We start from the raw sequence: 19,568 nt of genomic DNA, 5'->3' as shown, positions 1-19,568 counted from the left end.
GGCAAAAACCCAAAATGTAATTCTGGTTTAAGGATCCTCAATAATTACAACAAACACTCTGGCCCGGATTCTCAAACGAGTTAAGTCTCCAGATACGCCGTCGTAACTCTGAGTCCGAGCCGTCGTATCTATGCGCCTGATTCTTAGAATCAGTTACGCATAGATTTGTATTAGATCCGACCGGCGTAAGTCTCTTACGCCGTCGTATCTTAACTGCATATTTACACTGGCCGCTAGGGGCGTGTACGCTGGCTTACGCCTAGAAATAGGTAAATCAGCTAGATACGCGAATTCACGAATGTACGCCCGGGCGACACAGTACAGATACGCCGTTTACGTTAGGCTTTTCCCGGAGTAAAGTTACCCCTGCTATATGAGGCGTACATGAGGCGTACCAATGTTAAGTATGGACGTCGTTCCAGCGTCGAATTTTGAAAATTTTACTTTGTTTGCGTAAGTCGTTCGCGAATAGGGCTGGGAGTCATTTACGTTCACGTTGAAAGCATTGGCTTCTTGCGGGTTAATTTGGAGCATGCGCACTGGGATACTTTCACGGACGGCGCATGCGCCGTTCGTAAAAAGCGTCATTTACGTGGGGGTCACATAAAATGTACATAACACACGCCCACATCTACCACATTTGAATTAGGCGGGCTTACGCCGGCCTATTTACGCAACGCCGACGCAACTTTCGTTTGAGAATACGGCACTTGCCTGTAAAAGTTGCGGAGGCGTAACGTAAATAGGATACGTTACGCCCGCACAAAGATACGCGATTCTACGTGAATCTGGGCCTCTGAAGTTCGGGTTTCAGTGGGTTTCTAATAGCTTTAAAAGTTCTTCTTTGTGTTTATGCTAGAAGGTATGGCAGGCTGCCAAGATTTGCTCTCCATACAAAACAACTGAGATTTCAGTGTCTCCGTTGTGATGTTTGAAGATGAATTTCTCCATATTGCCTGCAGCTGCAGAGGTGCTTATGGTACTTTATATTATAGTATGCATTGTCTGTGCACAGGTTCACATTTAAAAAAATAACAACCCCCACCCCCAGCTTATACAATTGACCTAATATTGCTAGTTAAATTGTGAGGACTGTGTACTGGGGGGAGGGGGGAATATCAAAATAATTTTTTATGGCTGTTCCACATCTGCACCCCAAAAGTACATCATAAACTCCTTGTTCACAATTTAGACTGGATGTAAATCTTTTGCCAGCCCTGGATAGACTACAAGCGAACAATTCTGAATATCACCAGAAAGGAGAGATGGTTTAATGTTTCCAGAACTAAAGAGTCTTCTGATTCTTCTAAAGACCCCCTGCAAGGAGCTCTTGGTCATGCCCAACTTTACTCCACTACTTGATTCTCTTGACATCAAGATATTTCCTTTGAAGGTTTTATTTGTATAAGGCTGGGTTCACACTATTGCAAATTGGATGCGGGATCCCAAATGAGAGACACCTATCAGCAAAAGTATGCAGGCAAAGGATGCACCCCTTGCCACGCCCCCTTAAAGGAGAACTGTACAAAAAAACAAGATTGGTTAAACCCACAAGTGCTTTTTTTACCAATAATATTCCTTTATATTGGCTTTTGAAATTTACAAATGCAGTAATTTAAAATTTGGATGAAAGGTTTAGCACTGGGAAGCACTTTTTGATAGATAAAAAGTGAATTTTATATACAACTATATAGATCAGACCAAAATGAGGGATGAGGGACAGAGGGACATTGCTCCAAATCAAGGACAGTCCCTTGAAATCAGGGACAGTCGGGAGCCATGGGTGTCTACGTTCTCGTGAAAGTGATCAGCAACCAAAACTGTAACAAAAACACAAGAGATGTATTCTGGGCCCATACTTACAAGGGTGCATTTAATGTCCAGAATGTGACATCGTCTGTTATCCATGGGTTACTGGGAAGACAGCCAGACATGATGGGGTCATGTGGCAAGTACTGTTCACTGAACTTAATGAAGCTAAAAAAAAAAAGCAATGAAAAAACAGTGACTAAAACAAATAATGCAAGGAAAGGGTGGGTGTTAAAATGGAACGCAATTGGGATAGATGGCTGGGGGACGGGGAGGCGTGTGTCTGATTGTTCCGTACCCGGAGGTTGTCCCATATTAAAATGTTCCTTGGCCCTCGTGAACATGTGAATGTATGACTAAAGGTATATGAGTAAACAAAATGAGCATGCATTTCACCGTATGATACTGTATTTTTATTGACAAATGTGATTGATCTGTCTTGTATTATGTGCTTTGAATGAATAAAGTTGGTTTTTTGAAGTAAAAAAAAAAAAATGGAACACAACATTTTTTTTTGTTTGTTTTTAGTCTTCTCTAATGAGTCAGGATTTGATCCCCACCAGGAAGATCCCACCACTGACCGGGCATAGGTCTCATTACATTGTATATATTGCTGTGAAGAATTCATACCAGAATGGGGAACATGGATGTTCTGAAGGGTAACTGGGAATGTTAATGTTAGGGTTACAAGAAGAGATAGTATTAAAGCACAGGGAAGATTAGTGTTACAGGAAGTTTTAATGTTAGTGTTACAGGGAGAGATAGTGTTAGGGGTACAGGGAGGGTTAGTATTAGAGTAAGGGTTAGTGTTTCTGTGAGGATTAGTATTAGGGTTACAAGAAAGATTCGTTTTAGGGTTACAGGAAGCAATAGTGCTAGGCTACAAGAAAGGTAAGTATTAGGGTTACAGGATGAGTTAGTGTTAGGGTTACTGGTAGAATTAGTGTTACTGTTACTGGGAAGGTTAGTGTTAGGGATACAGGAAGGGATAGTGTTAAGGTCACAGGGAAGGTTAGTGTTAGTGTTACAGGGAGAGATAGTGGTAGGATTACAGGAAGGGCTAGTGGTAGTGTTTCAGAAAGGGTTAGTGTTAGGGCTGCAGGGAGGGTTAGTGTTAGGGTTTCCGTGAGGATTAGTATTAGGGTTACAGGAAAAAATTGTGTAGGGTTACAGGAAGCATTAGCGTTAGGCTACAGGAAAGATACGTGTTAGGGGTACAGGAAGGGTTGGTGTTACAGGAAGAGTTAGTGTTACAGAAAGGGTTAGTGTTAATGTTACAGAAAAGGTTAGTGTTGGGGTTACAGGAAGGGTTATTGTTAGAATTATAGGAAGGGTTAATGTTAGGGTTACAGGAAGAGTTAATGTTAGGGTTACAGGAAGTAGAAAAATAATAATCAGCGCCAAACAACAAAATTTGAATAAAGAGAAAAACTTAAAATAAAATAATAAAAGCTGCTCCTCAAAAAACAATCTTTATTGTGATAAATGAAAAAACGTGTAGAGGGCGCTAAACCACTCAGTGCTAATGAATAGTGAACCAAATTAATAAATGAGAAATAGATTAAATTAAACTATTTCTAATACATATATAAAAAATATATAAAAAATACAAAATTCCAAAAGTGTCTCTGTGTCCAAAGGAATCTGTAAAAAAATGTCCCAATAAGTGTTCAATCAATGCATCACATGTGAACGAAGAGAAAACAAATCTTCTTTCTTGAATATTCTTTATGTGCAAAAAAAAGGAAAGCCGTCACCAACAAATCCAATCTTCTTAATCACCCTCTAATTGGTGTTGAAGCAAACAAATGTGCTTACCAGAATAAGTGGACTATTATAATGAAACAATAGTCAGCTAGACATATGCAGGATTGTGCCTGCATGCACATCGGACAGGAAATCAATAGTGAGCCTCAATGCCAGGGATTCCATATGGGATATATAATAAAACAAAAAGGCAATGGAGATGCCAATAGTGTGATACCACTTTAAAATTTATTGTACATAAAAACAGAAAAACCAAAAAACGAATGGCCCAGATGGCCTCTTACTTCTAAAAGTGCCTACCCGGCACTGGGGCTGCATGCGTGTCACCGCTACCTTGCGGTGCGGTAATGGACAGGGTCGTCTAATCCGGTGCTGTCTCCGCAACACGGTTTGGCGTCCCAGCTGGCAGCTCGTATGGGCAGGGAGGCACTTCTCGTGATCGGGTCCGCCTCCGACGTACGTTTCGTCAGGTATAACGTCTTCAGGGGGGCGTGCCCGATCACTGATGCATGATGGTATATGTAGTCTCATAGAGGCTACTGATTGGTCCAAATTTAAGACGGTGAAATGAAAGCAGCCGCGGTGCCGTTTAAGCCATATATCAAGGCATAACAGTCAAATTATTTAATAAATCATGGAATAGTAACTATACAGCAGCGGATGCCTCAGTATTTGCTAGATAGACTCAAAAAAACCAAAGACAAAAAAGAGTCGCAAAAGAAATCTAGCAAATACCAGAAAGCCGGGGGATGTTAAAAAATACTACACTCGTATCCCTCCGGATGTGCAGACTGAATCTCCATCGTGAAAACAATATATAGTAAAAAACCATCTCGCAGGCTAAACTAATACATAAGGATAACTGGAGAATGAATATAAAAATAAATAAAAAGAGTTGTAGACATTAAATGAATGGTCCACACAATTAGTGACATAAATTAGGGTAAATGAATAACTTTGCATCCCTCCGGTCGTGCAAGTCACCCACTCCACCCCAGTACAAAAATACTAAAAAAGTTTATTAATACCCATATGCACATCTAAGTTTCTGAAAAAAGGAGGATTCTTAGTTGGTGTATATAAATGAGAATATACAATATGAAGAAATATGTAAAAAAATATATATATATACAAATGGAGAGAATCTCTACCCCATAACCAATTAAAATAAATAAATGGATAAAGGTTATATAGAGTGTATTATTAATTGGATGGACTCTGTACCTCAGAGCCCAGACCAATTCAGACAATGAATTAAATTTCATAGATTACTGACAGACCATGATTCGCAATAGAAAAAGGTATTAAATTAAAAAATAAAATATTAATAAATTAATACCGAACCAAACCAAACCCTAGGTTGATCAATGTCCTAGTCATTAGCTAGAAAACAATTTAGGTCTAGCTCGATATTAAGACCAGTGGGCTGCATGGTACGAAGCCTATGCACCCACTTCATTTCATTCTGTGAGACACTCCTGGTCATATGTGTACCCCTCCAGTGCTTACTGATTTTATCTATGCCATAAAAGGTACATAGGCTTGGGTCACTGTTATGGTATTTGGTGAAATGTCTAGAAACACTATGATTGGGGAATTCTTTGGCAATGTTAGTTAGATGTTCATTTATTCGTATTTTGAGTTGTCGGGTGGTCCTGCCAACGTACTGAAGGGAGCACGGGCACTCCAGTACATAGGTCACATGATCTGACCCGCAGGTGATCAAGGGTTTGATGGTAAAAACCTCCCCTGTCACATTAGATTTGAAATGTGTAATCTTCTTCTTGTCTCCAGATTTACGTGTGGTTCTACATGCTTTGCATCGAGTGCAATGGTGGAAACCAGATCCATCTAGAAAGGTGACAAGTTTCTTAGGTGGATCGGGTACGTTAGGGGCTATTTTATTACGTAATCCTGGGGCTTTCCTGTAGATGAATTTGGGTACACCAGAGATGGATGATTTTAGGTCTTTGTCCTTCATTAAAATCGGCCAATGACGTTTGAAAATGGCCTCGACTTGCCGATATTGCCGGTGGAAGCCGGATATGAATGCGGCTTCGCTTTTAAACTCTTTTTTTGATTTAGAGGTTAACAAGGTTTTCCTGTCTAATACAGAGACTTGGTTAAGCACTTGTTGCAAAGTCTCAGCCGCATAGCCCTTCTCTAGGAATCTGTTGGTAAGATGCTTAGCTTGTTCACAAAAGTCTTCATCTGTGTCACAATTTCGTTTTAGTCGCATATATTGCCCTTTAGGCACTGCCCCTATCCATAGGGGATGATGGCAACTATTGGTAGGTACAAAGCCATTGCGGTCTGTGGCCTTGAAGTAGGTAAGAGTCTGGAATCTTTCTCCTTTCTTTCTTATGGTTAGATCTAAATAGTTGACAGTGGTCATACTGGTTTCTGCTGTAAATGTCAAACCATAGTTATTCTTATTCATTTTCTCAAGAAAAAGCTTCAGACTCTCCAATGGGCCCTCCCAAAACAAAATGACATCGTCAATATACCGTTTATAGAAACATAAAGAAAAATGCTTGTTCAAAAAAATGGTTTCCTGCTCCCATTTATTGAGAACAATGTTGGCCACGCTAGGGGCATAGCGGGCCCCCATTGCCACCCCGCCAATTTGATTGTAATATTGGTTATTAGCCCAAAAGTAGTTGTTAGACATCGCTATCTCTAGTCCTTTAATCAAAAAATTGATCTGGATTTTCTTTAATTTAGATTCCCGCTTCAAAGCCCAAGGTAGGGCTATAAGAGCATCTTTCTGGCGGATATTGGTATATAATGACTCGATGTCAATTGTAACCATAATAGTTTGGTCGGTGGCTTGTAAATGTTGGAGTTCTATAATTAGATCTTTGCTGTCTTTGAGATATGATGGACTTTGTGATACAAGTGGTTTAAAAAAACCATCTAAATATTCTCCCATCCGGGAGAAAAGTGATCCAATCCCACTAATTATGGTTCACTATTCATTAGCACTGAGTGGTTTAGCGCCCTCTACACGTTTTTTCAGGGTTACAGGAAGGGTTAGTATAACAGTTAGTGATAGATTTCAAGAGATTGTTAGTGTGAGGCCTCGTACACACTACCGGATCTATCCGCTGGAATTGATCCGTGGATCAGTTCCAGCGGATAAATCCGGTCGTCTGTACGGCCTAGCGGATATTTATCCGCGGACATTTCTCGGCCCGATCGATTTCAAGCGGATATAAATTTCTTAGCATGCTAAGAAATTTATCCGCTTGAATCGGGTCCAGCGGATTGATCCGGTGGTCTGTACAGACTCCGTCCGCTCCCCTCTCTCGCATGCGTCGTAATGATTCGACGCATGCGTGGAAGTACTTACCTTCCAGCGTCGCGCACGTCATCATCGCGGCGACGGCGCGACACGTCACCGCGGATGAATTCCGCGCGGATTTTGATCCGATGGCTTGTACAATCCAGCGGACCGTTTCCAGCGGAGATCCCCTCGTGTGTACGGGGCCTGAGGGTTAGCGGTAGAGTTAATGGGAGGGTTAATGGTAGAGAGGATAATGATTGACTCAAATCTTTACCCAACCAGTATATTTGAGACTAATGCAGTTCAGTAAGGTTATCAATTGTAATTAGAAATCATCACCTGCTTTGTTTTGTTATGTCTGTACAGAGTCTTTAAGTATCAGGCCTCGTACACACGACCGAGAAACTCGTCGTAAAAGAAACATTGTTTTCCTCGACGAGTTCCTTGTCAGGCTTGTCAAGAATCTTGTCAAGCTTCTTTTGCGTACACACTGTCAGGACAAAATCTCGTCGTTCTCAAACGCGGTAACGTACAACACGTTCAACGGCACTATAAAGGGGAAGTTTGATTCCACTGGCGCCACCGTTGGGGCTGCTTTTACTAATCTCATGTTACTGCGTGTTAAGTAAAAGTTTGGTGAGAGACGATTCGCACTTTTCAGTCTGTTACAGCGTGACGAATGTGCTATCTCCCATTACAAACCCTACTTTTACCGAAGGTGCGCTCCCGTCTCATACTTTATTCTGAGCATGCGCGTGTTTCTAAGCAGACACACGAATGTGTTTCTCGTCGTAAACCAGCCCGACGAGAAACACGACGAGGAAATTGAGACTCCAGACGAGAAAAAAAGAGAACTTGTTCTCTTTTTTTCTCGTCGAGATCCACGACAGTTTTCTCGCCAAAAAACATACACACGACCGTTTTCCTCGGCAAAAAAGCTCTCCCACCAAGTTTCTTGATGGATTTTGGCGAGGAAAACAGTCGTGTGTACGAGGCCTCAGTTAGCTTTAATGGCGAATGTAAGTTTAAACCTTGACCCAAACGTGGGACAGTTGGTTATTGGTCAGACTAGGAATGAACCCTTAAGGCCCCGTACACACGACCGAACATGTCTGTTGAAACTGGTCCGCGGACCAGTTTCAGCAGACATGTTCGGTCGTGTGTACGGCCAACCGGACAGGTTTCCAGCGGACATTTGTCCAGCCGACCGTTTTCCAGCGGACAAATGTTTCTTAGCATGCTAAGAAACATGTCCGCTGGAAGCCTGTCCTGACATGTTCGGTCGCCTGTACAGACTCACCGTACATGTCCACTCGGCCGCCATCCCTCGCATGCGTCGAAGTGATTCGACGCATGCGTGGAAGCATTGACCTTCCAGGGCCACACACGTCGCCGCGTAATCGTCGCGGCGACGGCACGGCCACGTCACCGCGTATCGTGTTAGCGCGGATTTCTGTCTGATGGTGTGTACAACCATCAGACAGAAATCTCCGGGCGGACATGTCCTCTGAAAACGGTCCGGCGGACCGATTTCAGCGGACAGTCCGTCCGTGTGTACGAGGCCTAAGATTAATTCTGAAAGACTGTTTGACACCTAGATTGAAGATTTGATCTCCAGTACAACAATAAAACAGCCACACTATAAATGTGTACAGTGATATGCAATCCATTGTCATGACTATGATGCCGCATACACACCATCACTTTATGTGATGAAAAAAAAACGACACTTTCTGTGAAGTAAAAAATGACGTTTTTGAAACTTCAATTTTCAAAGACGAAGTTGCCTACACACCATCGTTTTCTCACAATGTTCTTGCAAAGTGAGGTTACGTTCCACCACGTTTTTCCATTGAAGCTTGCTTCATAAGTAGCTTCTGGGCATGCGTGGATGAAAAAACGTCTTAGAAAACGACGTTTTTTGCTACACACGGTCAATTTCTGTGAAGTAAAAAGTGCACTTTTGAAAAACGACACATAAAATTGAAGCATGCTTCAATTTTTTTTGGTCGTTTTTTACAAGACATAAAACGACGTTTTCCCCCACACACGGTCAATTAAAGTGACGTTTTTAAAAACGTCATTTTTTTTCATCACATAAAGTGATGGTGTGTACGCGGCATTTGAGTCAGGATTAGTATTATGGTTGATTTCATTTGTCAAATTTGTCCTGAATCTGTATTATTATTTGGTATGTTAACTTGAATATAATAGATTTACCATTTACTAGTTCAGAATAGGAGATCCCCGAAGTGGAAATATAGTTAGCTGTATTTTTTCTTTATAGCGTAATATATTCCAAGGTTAGGTAATCCAGGATTTAATAAATGTATATAGAACTCAAGATGCAGTGAGAATAATCTAGCATCCAGGTGGCGGCTTTCCATAGTGATGGAACTTGTTCTTTCCGCTAACAATAACAGAAGAGGACCCGAAAGGTGGGGGTGGTGGCTGTCTTCCTCCAGCTCTGGCTGACTGACTCCTCAGATGTACATGTTAAAGGAATAATTTAAGTAACTTTGGGGACACAGCGTACCTCAGGCTGAACAAGTCTGTAAAAAGTTTCTAAGGAACATTTTAAACTCCTATTATTGTACTTAACTAGGCAACAGAGACAGCTATATATTTTATATATTTTCTGTAGATTTTTAGGGCTTGTATTAATAAAATGTGAACTCTTTCTGGTACTTAATGCAGTTTCACTCACCCTTCTAGGCAGATGGAGGATTTCACCCTAGTTCGTGCCATGGCCTTTTTCAGACATTCTATCTATTGTACAAAAAAAAAAACAATAAAACAGAAACATGGATGTCTACTTGTATTTTGATAATTTCTTTTCACAGCTATTTACTGATAATGCTAGGAATTTGTGCATTAAAATTCAAATATATTAGATTTCCCTCAAGGCACACATCAGACCCTATTCTCCTCATCAACGTTACATTTTTGTCATTATCGTTTATCTGTTTATTACTGTCATGTACCTGGGTGTATTCAAACCGGGATGTTCCTGGTCCCACAGCTGCAGTCTTACTTGTTGTGCCACGGAGGGGCTCTGGAGTTATGGCTATGTTCTCTCAGTTTGATGCATTACCTTGGACTCACTAGCCCCACCTACTGCCAGTTGTGGACAATCTACAATCAAAGCAGCCCATAAATAGCAGCACTTCCTGTCTCTCATTGCCCGTTTGTGTGGACTAGCTCCCTGGGTGTTGTGATAGCTTGGTGACTCTGAATACCTTGTATGAACTTCTGCCTGAATTCCTGACTACTCTCTAGCCTGCTGACTTTGTACTTCACCGCCAGCTCGTGTATGACCTCCGCCTGCCTGACCACTCTCTGGATTTCGAATGTGTACCGCTTTGCCTGATCTGTTGCCGACCTGGCCTGCTTGACTAAGTTTTTTGCCTGAATCCTCAGCACACAAGCTCCACTTCGGACACTACCTACCACTAGACATGTGCACACTGAAATATATTCGTTTTCGTCCGAAAAATAAATGTAGTTACTCCAGAAATTCGTTTTTATTTATTTTGGTTTGTTAAAAAATGCATTAGTCCAAAAATCTGAATTAATTAAGGTCGAATCTGTCAATTGAAGGCTTATGGTGTCTGTCGAATGTTCTAAGAAGATTAGACAAAGCAGCTAAACCGTACGATGCCGCGATCGTACATTTTCGGTCGAATACTCCGCCCACAAGCTATAGTAGAATTCCAATGTTGTATGACTAGTAATAATTATATTTAGAATTCTTCTATAGACTATGGGCTAAGCGGCGATCGTATGTTTTTAGCTGCTTCGTCGAATCTTCATGTCTCTATAATGTCGAATCTCTTCTCTCTATGTCGAATCTTTTCTCTCTGTCAAATAATCTTGGACTAATTTACACCAAATTTGTCTTCATACTTTCTCCTCAGCCTCCATCATCCACTTTCCTTCATAACTCCATCATTATCCATCGTCACTCTCTCCTCTCATCCTATACTCTCTCGTCTTCTGCCATTAGAACCTCTACCACAATCCTATTTTGTTACATAAGATCTCCTCCCTCCCTTCCTCCAAATCCTTGTCATCATCCGTTAACCCTACTTTCAACCAAATGTGCCCTCATCTTCCCTTCTCAGACCTTCCAAAGTCATCTCACCTCCATTACCCTGTGAAGTCCCTCTACTTCTTTGGATCCTTGCCATCATTTCTCCTCCCCTCTAGCCACCAAACATGTTTTTATACTTTCTCCCCAGACCCTCCATCAGCCATTTGTCTTCTTATCCCAAGCACTGTCTATCATCAGTCTCTCTCCTCTCTGCCAGTCATGGTCCTCTATCTTCTCCTCTAATTCGGTTATTACACTCGCTCATCTTCTGCTACTGAAACCTCTACCATAAGGCCTCATACACAGGATAGAATCCATCCGCTGAAAAATCCCAGCGAATGGGTTTCAGCGGATAGATCCTATGGTGTGTACACTCCAGCGGATCTGTTTCCGCGGATATTTCTCCCCTGGGATGGATTCCAGCAGATCGAATATTTGCTGACATGCTAAACAAATCTATCTGCTGGAATCCATCCCAACGGATGGATCCGCTGGTCTGTATAGACTCACCGGATCCATCCGTCCGAAGGGATCCTCCGCATGCGTCGTAATGATTCGACGCATGCGTGGAATTCCTTATATGACAGCGTCGCGCACGTCGCCGCGTCATAATCGCGGCGACGGCGCGACACGTCATCGCCAGAGGATTTCGGAGCGGATTTCAATGCGATGGTGAGTACACTCCATCGCAGAGAAATCCGCTGAAATCCTTGAGAGGATTTATCCGCGGAAACGTTCCGCTGGACCGTATTCGCGGATAAATCCTCTCGTGTGTATGGGGCCTAATACTCTCCCCTTCTCTGTCCTCAGACTTTCAATAGTCATCTCTCTTCCATAACCATGTCATCATCCATCATGAAACTCTTCAATCCTGTCATCAGTCTCTTGCCTTTGAAGTTTCACCATCTTTACTCCTCAAACGTACTACTATAATCGTATTTCTCCTCAGATGGTCCTCCTTTCCTTCAGATCCTTGCCATCTTCCCTCGCTCTTTCTTTCAAATAAACCTTTCTTCATACCCTCTCCTCAGACTCTCTGCTGTCTTCTCTTCTCCTTATCCCAGTCATCATCTGTCATCAGTCTCTCTCCTCTCTGTCAATCATTATCCTCTACCATCTGACCCTCTCATCGTCACTGCTCTTAAACTTTGTTCTACTCCCTCCCTCAGAACCTTCATCATTCATTCATCATAAACCTCTTACTAAAACATTTCACCATCCCCTCCCCTCCACATCCCTGTTATCATTTATCATAACCCTCCTATCCAAACCTTTCATCATCTGTCAGACTCTCTGGCCCAGATTCTCATACAATTACGTTGCTCCTGGGCAGCGTAACGTATGTGATTTACGTTACACCGCCGCAGGTTTACAGCGTTAGTGCCTGATTCTCAGAACACTTACCTGTAAACTTGCGGCTGTGTATCGTAAAAGCGCATGGCGCAAGCCCGCCCAATTCAAATGGGGCGGGCACCATTTAAATTAGGCGCGTTCCCGCGCCAAGCGTACTGCGCATGCTCCGTCGGGTAAATTACCCGACATGCATTGCGCTAAATGACGTCGCACCAACGTCATTTGCTTAGACGTTAACGTAAATGGCGTCCAGCGCCATTCACGGACGTCTTACGCAAATGACGTTGATTTTTCAAATTTCGACGCGGGAACGACGGCCATACTTAACATTGGCTGCGCCTCCATAGACCCAACTTTACGCGTCGGAAAGGCTACGGAAACAACGTAAATTCTCTGCGTCGAGCGCGCGTACGTTCGGGAATCGTCGTAATTTGCTAATTTACATAAGCGACGGGGAAAACGACGTCGGCGACACCTAGCGGCGGGAAAAAAAATAGCATTTAAGATCTGACAGCGTAAGAGCCTTACGCCTGTCAGATCTAATGGGTATCTATGCGTAACTGATTCTAAGAATCAGTCGGATAGATACCCGGGGCCAGATTAGGACTTACGACGGCGCAAATGGTGTTGCGCCGTCGTAGCGCCTTTGAGAATCTGGGCCTCTGTTTTGATCGTTGTCTGAATGTCCATCTTCTCTCTTCTATCATAATATTATCCCTTACAAATCTACATCATCTAGTCTCTCATCTAAAGTTTAGCTGTCCCCTCTTTTCTTAAAACTTTAATAATCACTGCCACTCAAACCTCTGTTATCACCCTTTTCTTCAAATCTGTGATCATTTCCGCTCCAAATCTCTTATCATTCTCTCGGAAATTTCTCAGAAGTAGCTCTTTGTCAAACATATGTTCCCTATCCACATTCCTAAAAACGACTTAAAGAAACTTGTTTACTCTGCAGTTCTGTTTCCCATCATTCGACCTCCCTAAACACTCATTCTTAATTTTATCTGCCACTTATCCTACCAATTCTTTTATAGAAGAAAAAGAAAAGCTCTGTAAATTGACTCATAACTATATCATAAAAATATGAAAAGCACACTTACCTCTCTTTTGTAGTAATCTGCATTCTTTCCCTAAATTAAAAAAAAAACCCTCCTATTACTTTCAAAAACCAAAATACCAGGCGATACTACTTTTCTTATCACAGTAGTGATTTAATGGTTATCTTTTAAAGGGATAGAGTGGCATAACTTTCAGTGGTGTACATACATTCCTGAGGTGTAAAAAAAGTTTTTTATTTACTGCATTTATCGGCGTATAAAAAGCACAGGCCTATAACACACACCTTAACCACTTGAGACCCGCGCTATTGACAAAAGACGTCAACAGCGCGGCTCTCAGGTGCCAACTGGACGTCTTTGGACGTCATTTGAAAGCATTACCCGTGCGCGCCACTGGGGGGCAAGCAGCGGGTAAACACTGTCCCGGCGCATAGCTGGGGACCCGATGCGTGTACCTGGCGGCCGCGATGTCCGCCGGGTACACGCGATCATCGGTAAGACAGCAGGGACGTGGAACACTGTAACTGGTGTAGCGGTGATCAGGGACACTGTAAGGCCCCGTACACACGACCAAGAAACTCGACGGGCAAAACACATCGTTTTGCTCGTTGAGTTCCTTGTTCGGCTGTCAGAAAACTCGTCGAGCCAAATTTTCCCATTGCCCAACGAGGAAATAGAGAACATGCTCTCTATTTGGCTCGACGAGTTTCCCGACGGGTTTCTCGGCGAAAAGTGTACACACGACCGTTTTTCTCGGCAGAATACGTCTCCCATCGAGTTTCTTGCTGAATTCTGCCGAGAAAACCGGTCGTGTGTACGGGGCCTCACTGGTGTGGCGGTGATCAGGGACACAGCAACTGGTGTGGCGGTGATCAGGGACACAGCAACTGGTGTGGCGGTGATCAGGGACACGGTAACTGGTGTGGTGGAGATCAGGGACACGGTAACTGGTGTGGCGGTGATCAGGGACACGGTAACTGGTGTGGCGGAGATCAGGGACACAGTAACTGGTGTGGCGGTGATCAGAGACAATATGACTCATGTGACAGTGATTAGGGAGACTGAGTGGGCGGCGGTGATTAGGGAGACTAACTGATACAGCAGCAGTGTGATTCTGCTGCGATTGTCGGCAATCCTAGTATCATACATGTTTAAAAATTGAGCTAAGCTTATTGTACAAAAAGGAGGAAGAGCTTCTTTTAAGAGACAAATGCGCATTGAAGTGAATGGGTTCCCTATGCGTGACGCCTAGAATCGTGTGAAAATCGCACAACAAAAAAATCACAACCAGAAACGCTCGTTCCCACTATGCAATATTGGAACAGGGCCTAAAATGGACAAGTACTGCACAGGCACCAGGAATGACAAGATTTCATTATCTATGTGCTGGCATCTCAGTCCAGGAAGTAGAGGCTGACCCTGGAGGATGCCTCAACAAAGATGGCGCTGTCCCTATAGAGAAACAAATTAGATGAAGGCACAGTCATAGGCACAGTCATAGGGAGTACTGTGATCTCTGTGAGAGGCAATACATACCAGGAACTATTACACTTACACATTATGCAGCATGTACACACATACCGTGAGAAGACAGATCTGCTGGTAGATCTACTTTGATGTCTACTTCACAATCGGGATGCATTTTTTGCTGATTTGAAAGCGATCTATAAGTGGGTTTTGGGGTCTGAGCCAGGAGATGTTTTGGCCCTGAAGTCATGACACAAAACCAACAGAAGCGTGAGGGAAATGTACACTTACAAGCTGCATTCTTCCCGCATAGCAGTCTCCCCTTTCCGGACCGTGATCCATCACATTTAAACACCCGGGCTATAAGAAACATGAACAATACACAGAGATGTTATGTCTGAAAAAGATAATTTCCCTGTCTCCATTCCTTATAATAATTAGATCTGACCTCCAGCCTTCAGTTCTGCACAGTACCGGCATCTCTCCTCTACTGAAATGGCTCATTCTGATTTCACCGCACACTGTGAGCTACTCACAATGGGCCAGATTCTCAAAAGAGTTACGGCGGTGTATCTACAGATACACCGGCGTAAATTCGAAATTCCCGCCAGCGTATCATTGTTTTGTATTCGCAAAACAAGATACGCCGGAATTAGTCACTTACACCGTCGGATCCTAAATGCAATACAACGCTGACCGCTAGGTGGCGTTTACGTTCAGGTCTCATTTGACTATGCAAATGAGCCTGATACGCCGATTCCCGAACGAATTTGCGTTGCGTAGTCGTCGCGTACGTCGTTTCCGTAAGCGTAAGGTTACCCCTGCTATATGAGGGGTAACCTTACGCCAGTCCGCCGTATGCCATGTTAAGTATGGCGTCGGGTCCGCGCCGTCTTTTTCCGTCGGGAACGTCGTTTTACTAAGTCGTTCTTGAATACGACCTTACGTCAATGACGCACACGTCGGCGTCATTGATGTTTTCCGTCGTGAGCTGGAGCATGCGCACTGGGCTATTTTTCAGCCCGGCGCATGCGCAGTTCAATTGGCGCGGGGGCGCGCTTAATTTGAATACAAGCCGCCCCCTTTGAATTATGCGGCCATACGCCGGGGCCATTTACACCACGCCGCCGCAAATTACGGAGCAAGTGCTTGAGGAATACGGCACTTGCTCCAGTAAGTTGCGGTGGCGTGGTGTAAATGGCTTACGCCAACGCCGATTCTACGAGAATCTGGCCCAATGTGCATTAGAAGCTGCTGCAAAAGTCATTTTCTGGCAGAAGAACATCCAGCATGATCTAGCACTTTCCTCCCCAGCCTGACCCGCCCCTTTCATTTATTGGATATCAATCGTGGAGGCTCTGGATCACATATGGGTGTTACCTACAGCCGATACACCCTGCAAAGGAATGCCCACCCCTCCAGACTAAATGCCCACCCATCAAGGGATTTGACTCGCATAACTCCTCCCAAGAACCAGCCCACTGCTTTCATCAAGCCGGAGGTACAGAGGCAGGGAGCGGTGATGTTTTCAGGAAGCTATGTGGAGCACCCCGCTGGCCCCTCCCACCAGCCATGATCTGCCTACATTACACAGAGAAGCACAGGGAGCCAGTAATGACAGTGGGGTAGATTCAGGTACCTTTTGCGCCCTCTTACGGAGGCGCAGCGTACCGTTTTAACGCTGCGCCTCCGTAAATTACGTGCACTACGCTTCATTCATGAAGCAGTAGCTACGTAATTTGCGCGGGCGCTCCTTGAAAATGCCCGGTGTAAGCGCGCTTAATTTAAATGATCCCGTAGGGGGCGCCGAACGTAGTGCGCATGCTTCGTCGGGAAACTTTCCCGACGTGCATTGCGGCAAATGACGTCGCAAGGACGTCATTTGCTTCAACGTGAACGTAAATGGCGTCCAGCGCCATTCACGATTCACTTACGCAAACTACGTAATTTTCAAACATCGCAACGCGGGAACGACGGGTATACTTAGCATTGGCTGCCCCTGCTAATAGCAGGAGCAGCCTTACGCGGAACCCGACGAACGTAAACGACGTAAACTGCGTACGTAGGGCGCGCGTACGGTTGTGAATCGGCGTTAGTATGCAATTTGCATACTCTACGCTGACCACTACGGGAACGCCACCTAGCGGCCATCGTAAGAATGCAGCCTACAATATGACTGGCATAAGAGCCTTATGCCAGTCATATCTTAGGCTGCAATCGGCGTATCGAGCTTCCTGAATCAGGAGCAGTTGATACGCCGGCGCAACTAAGCAATTGCGCTGCGTAACTATGGTTACGCGGACGCAATTGCTTTCTGAATCTACCCCATTGGGTCTAAAATAGAGTATGAAAGAATGAATGAAAGAAAGAATGAAAGAATGAATGAAAGAAAAAAATAATCTAAATCAGAAAGAAAGAATGAAAAAAATTGAAATCTGAAAGAAAGAAAAAGGAATCGAAATCTGAAAGAAAGAAAAAAAGATAAAATCGAAACCTGAAAGTCAGAAAGAAAGAAAAATAAAAAAATAAAAATCTGAAAGAAAAAAAGAGAATCGAAATCCAAAAGAAAGAAAAAATGTAAAGAAAGAAAGGGAGAAAGAAAATCTTAATCTGAAAGAAAGAATCGAAATCTGAAAAAAAAAGAAAGAAAGAGAATCGAAATCCAAAAGAAAGAAAGAAAGAAAGAAAAAATTTACAGTAAAAAAGAAAGAAAGAGAATCAAAATCCAAAAGTAAGAAAAAAAGAAATAATGTAAATCGGAAAGAAAAAAAAGAATCAAAATCTGAAAGGAAAAAGAGAAAAAAAAAGAATCACAATCCAAAAGAAAGAATCGAAATCAGAAAGAAAGATAAAATCGAAATCTGAAAGAAAGAGAATCAAAATCTGAAAGAAAAAAAAAATCGAAATCCAAGAAAGAGACTGAAAGAAAGAATCGAAATCCAAAAAGAAAGAAAACTAAATCTGAAAGAAAGAGAAAGAATGACAGAAAGAAGGAATCGAAATCCAAAAGAAAGAAAGAATCAAAATCTGAAAGAAAGAAAGAAAGAAAGAAAGAAAGAAAGAAAAAAAGATTCTAAATCCGAAAGAAAGAATCGAAATAAGAACGAAAGAAAGATAGAAAGAATCGAAAATTAAAAAGAGAGAATCTAAATCCTAAAGAAAGAAAGAATCAAAATCTGAAAGAAAGCAACACACAAACAACCAAAAAATGAAAAATTAAAGAATCAAAATCCAAAAGAAAGAAAGAAAGAAATAATCTAAATAAGAAAGAAAGAATCGAAAGAAAGGGCCAATGACAGTCAGGCTGGAGAGTAAATATTTTTTTTTTGAAAAGCCCATGGCGTCAGGCTGGAGAGGAAAGGGCTACATGATGCTGGATGTCCGCTAACCAGGAAATGAGGCGGGCCCTATCTGGCTTACTGCAGCTTCTAATGCACACAGTAAGAAGCTCACAGTGTGCGGTGACATCATAGTGAGCAATATCGGTCCAGGAGAGGAGCCGGTACAACTGTGCACACTGAAGGGAAGGCTGGAGGTCACATTTAAGTACTAAGCATTATCACTATGATATGAGAAGTATTTGTTTACTCTCCAAACTGTGATGATAAGTTTACAGTGCTAAGCACACGTCCCCCATGGGTAGCCCCCCTGCAGCGCTCCTATCGCTGGATCAAACCAGTAGTTAAAAGAACTGAAGAACATCAGAAAAACTGCCGGAAAATTTCCCAGTTTAGTCCTGTTAAATATTCAATGAAAACATGGAAAATAATTTCATACATTTCTATCAATGTTACTTTTTATTTGCATCAACTCCTCCTACACAGCAGCTAAAACCTCAGAGAGTGGGGGTGCTTGTACAGGCAGCTCAGGTCAAAGAGAAAAGGGGGACCACACAAGACTTGGGGCTCATTCACACAGACCAAAAAAGGTGTTTTTATATATAGATATACTGTATACACACACACATATACACACACATATATACACACACACAAACAGTATATATTGTAAAAGATGCACATACAGTGGGGATCGAAAGTTTGGGCACCCCAGGTAAAAATTTGTATTAATGTGCATAACGAAGCCAAGGAAAGATGGAAAAATCTCCAAAAGGCATCAAATTACAGATTAGACATTCTTATAATATGTCAAAAAAGTTAGATTTTATTTCCATCATTTACACTTTCAAAATTACAGAAAACAAAAAAATTACTGATCATTACTGATCCGCCCCGTGTGAAAGGGCCCTAAGGCTGGGTTCACACTTGAAACTGATGCGGCTGACAACAGGGGTCCAGTGCATTCCTGTTCTCCTTTTCAGGGACGAATTCAGACCTGAAACTGAGCCAAAGACGCACAGGACTCCTGTGCAATGAGCTCCACAGCCACTCCGGAGATATGTAAACCGGCTTCATTGAGAGCCGGTCACAATCTCCTATTATGCGAATTGGATGCAGGAAAGTAGCAGCTGCATCTGCACCCACTTGGACAGACTGTAACCTATACAAGTGAATACAGACATAGCAGCTGCTCCATCTAGTGGTCATAATGTGGTATTTTTTTGTCATTCATTATTTTAGGAAAATACCACATTTTGGCCACTAGAGCTGACGATCATAATAGACAGTGGCGGTTCGTCCATAGAGGGTGCTGGAGCGCCGCCTCCTCTGGCTCTCACCGCCACTGAGTCTAATAAAATAGATTCATGCATTGCACAAATCTATGTTATTAT

The 19,568-nt window shown here is 42.8% G+C and overlaps 1 protein-coding gene across 1 annotated transcript in view; it reads right to left on the bottom strand.

Annotated features, from left to right (window-relative positions):
- Positions 1-19,568, bottom strand: part of RGS11 (regulator of G protein signaling 11) — a 137,074-nt gene that overhangs the window by 42,300 nt on the left and 75,206 nt on the right. The window contains exons 9-12 of the mRNA XM_040356370.1: positions 15,128-15,196; positions 13,412-13,441; positions 9,570-9,631; positions 1,864-1,977 (exon numbers count right to left, since the gene is read on the bottom strand). Of these exons, the coding sequence (XP_040212304.1) occupies positions 1,864-1,977; positions 9,570-9,631; positions 13,412-13,441; positions 15,128-15,196 (275 nt within the window). The remainder of the gene's footprint in view (positions 1-1,863; positions 1,978-9,569; positions 9,632-13,411; positions 13,442-15,127; positions 15,197-19,568) is intronic.

Source organism: Rana temporaria, chromosome 6, assembly GCF_905171775.1.
Source record: "Rana temporaria chromosome 6, aRanTem1.1, whole genome shotgun sequence".
NCBI classification, from domain to species: Eukaryota; Metazoa; Chordata; class Amphibia; order Anura; family Ranidae; genus Rana; species Rana temporaria.
Note: the sequence above shows the minus strand (reverse complement) of the source record. Positions and strands in the feature narration are given on the sequence as shown.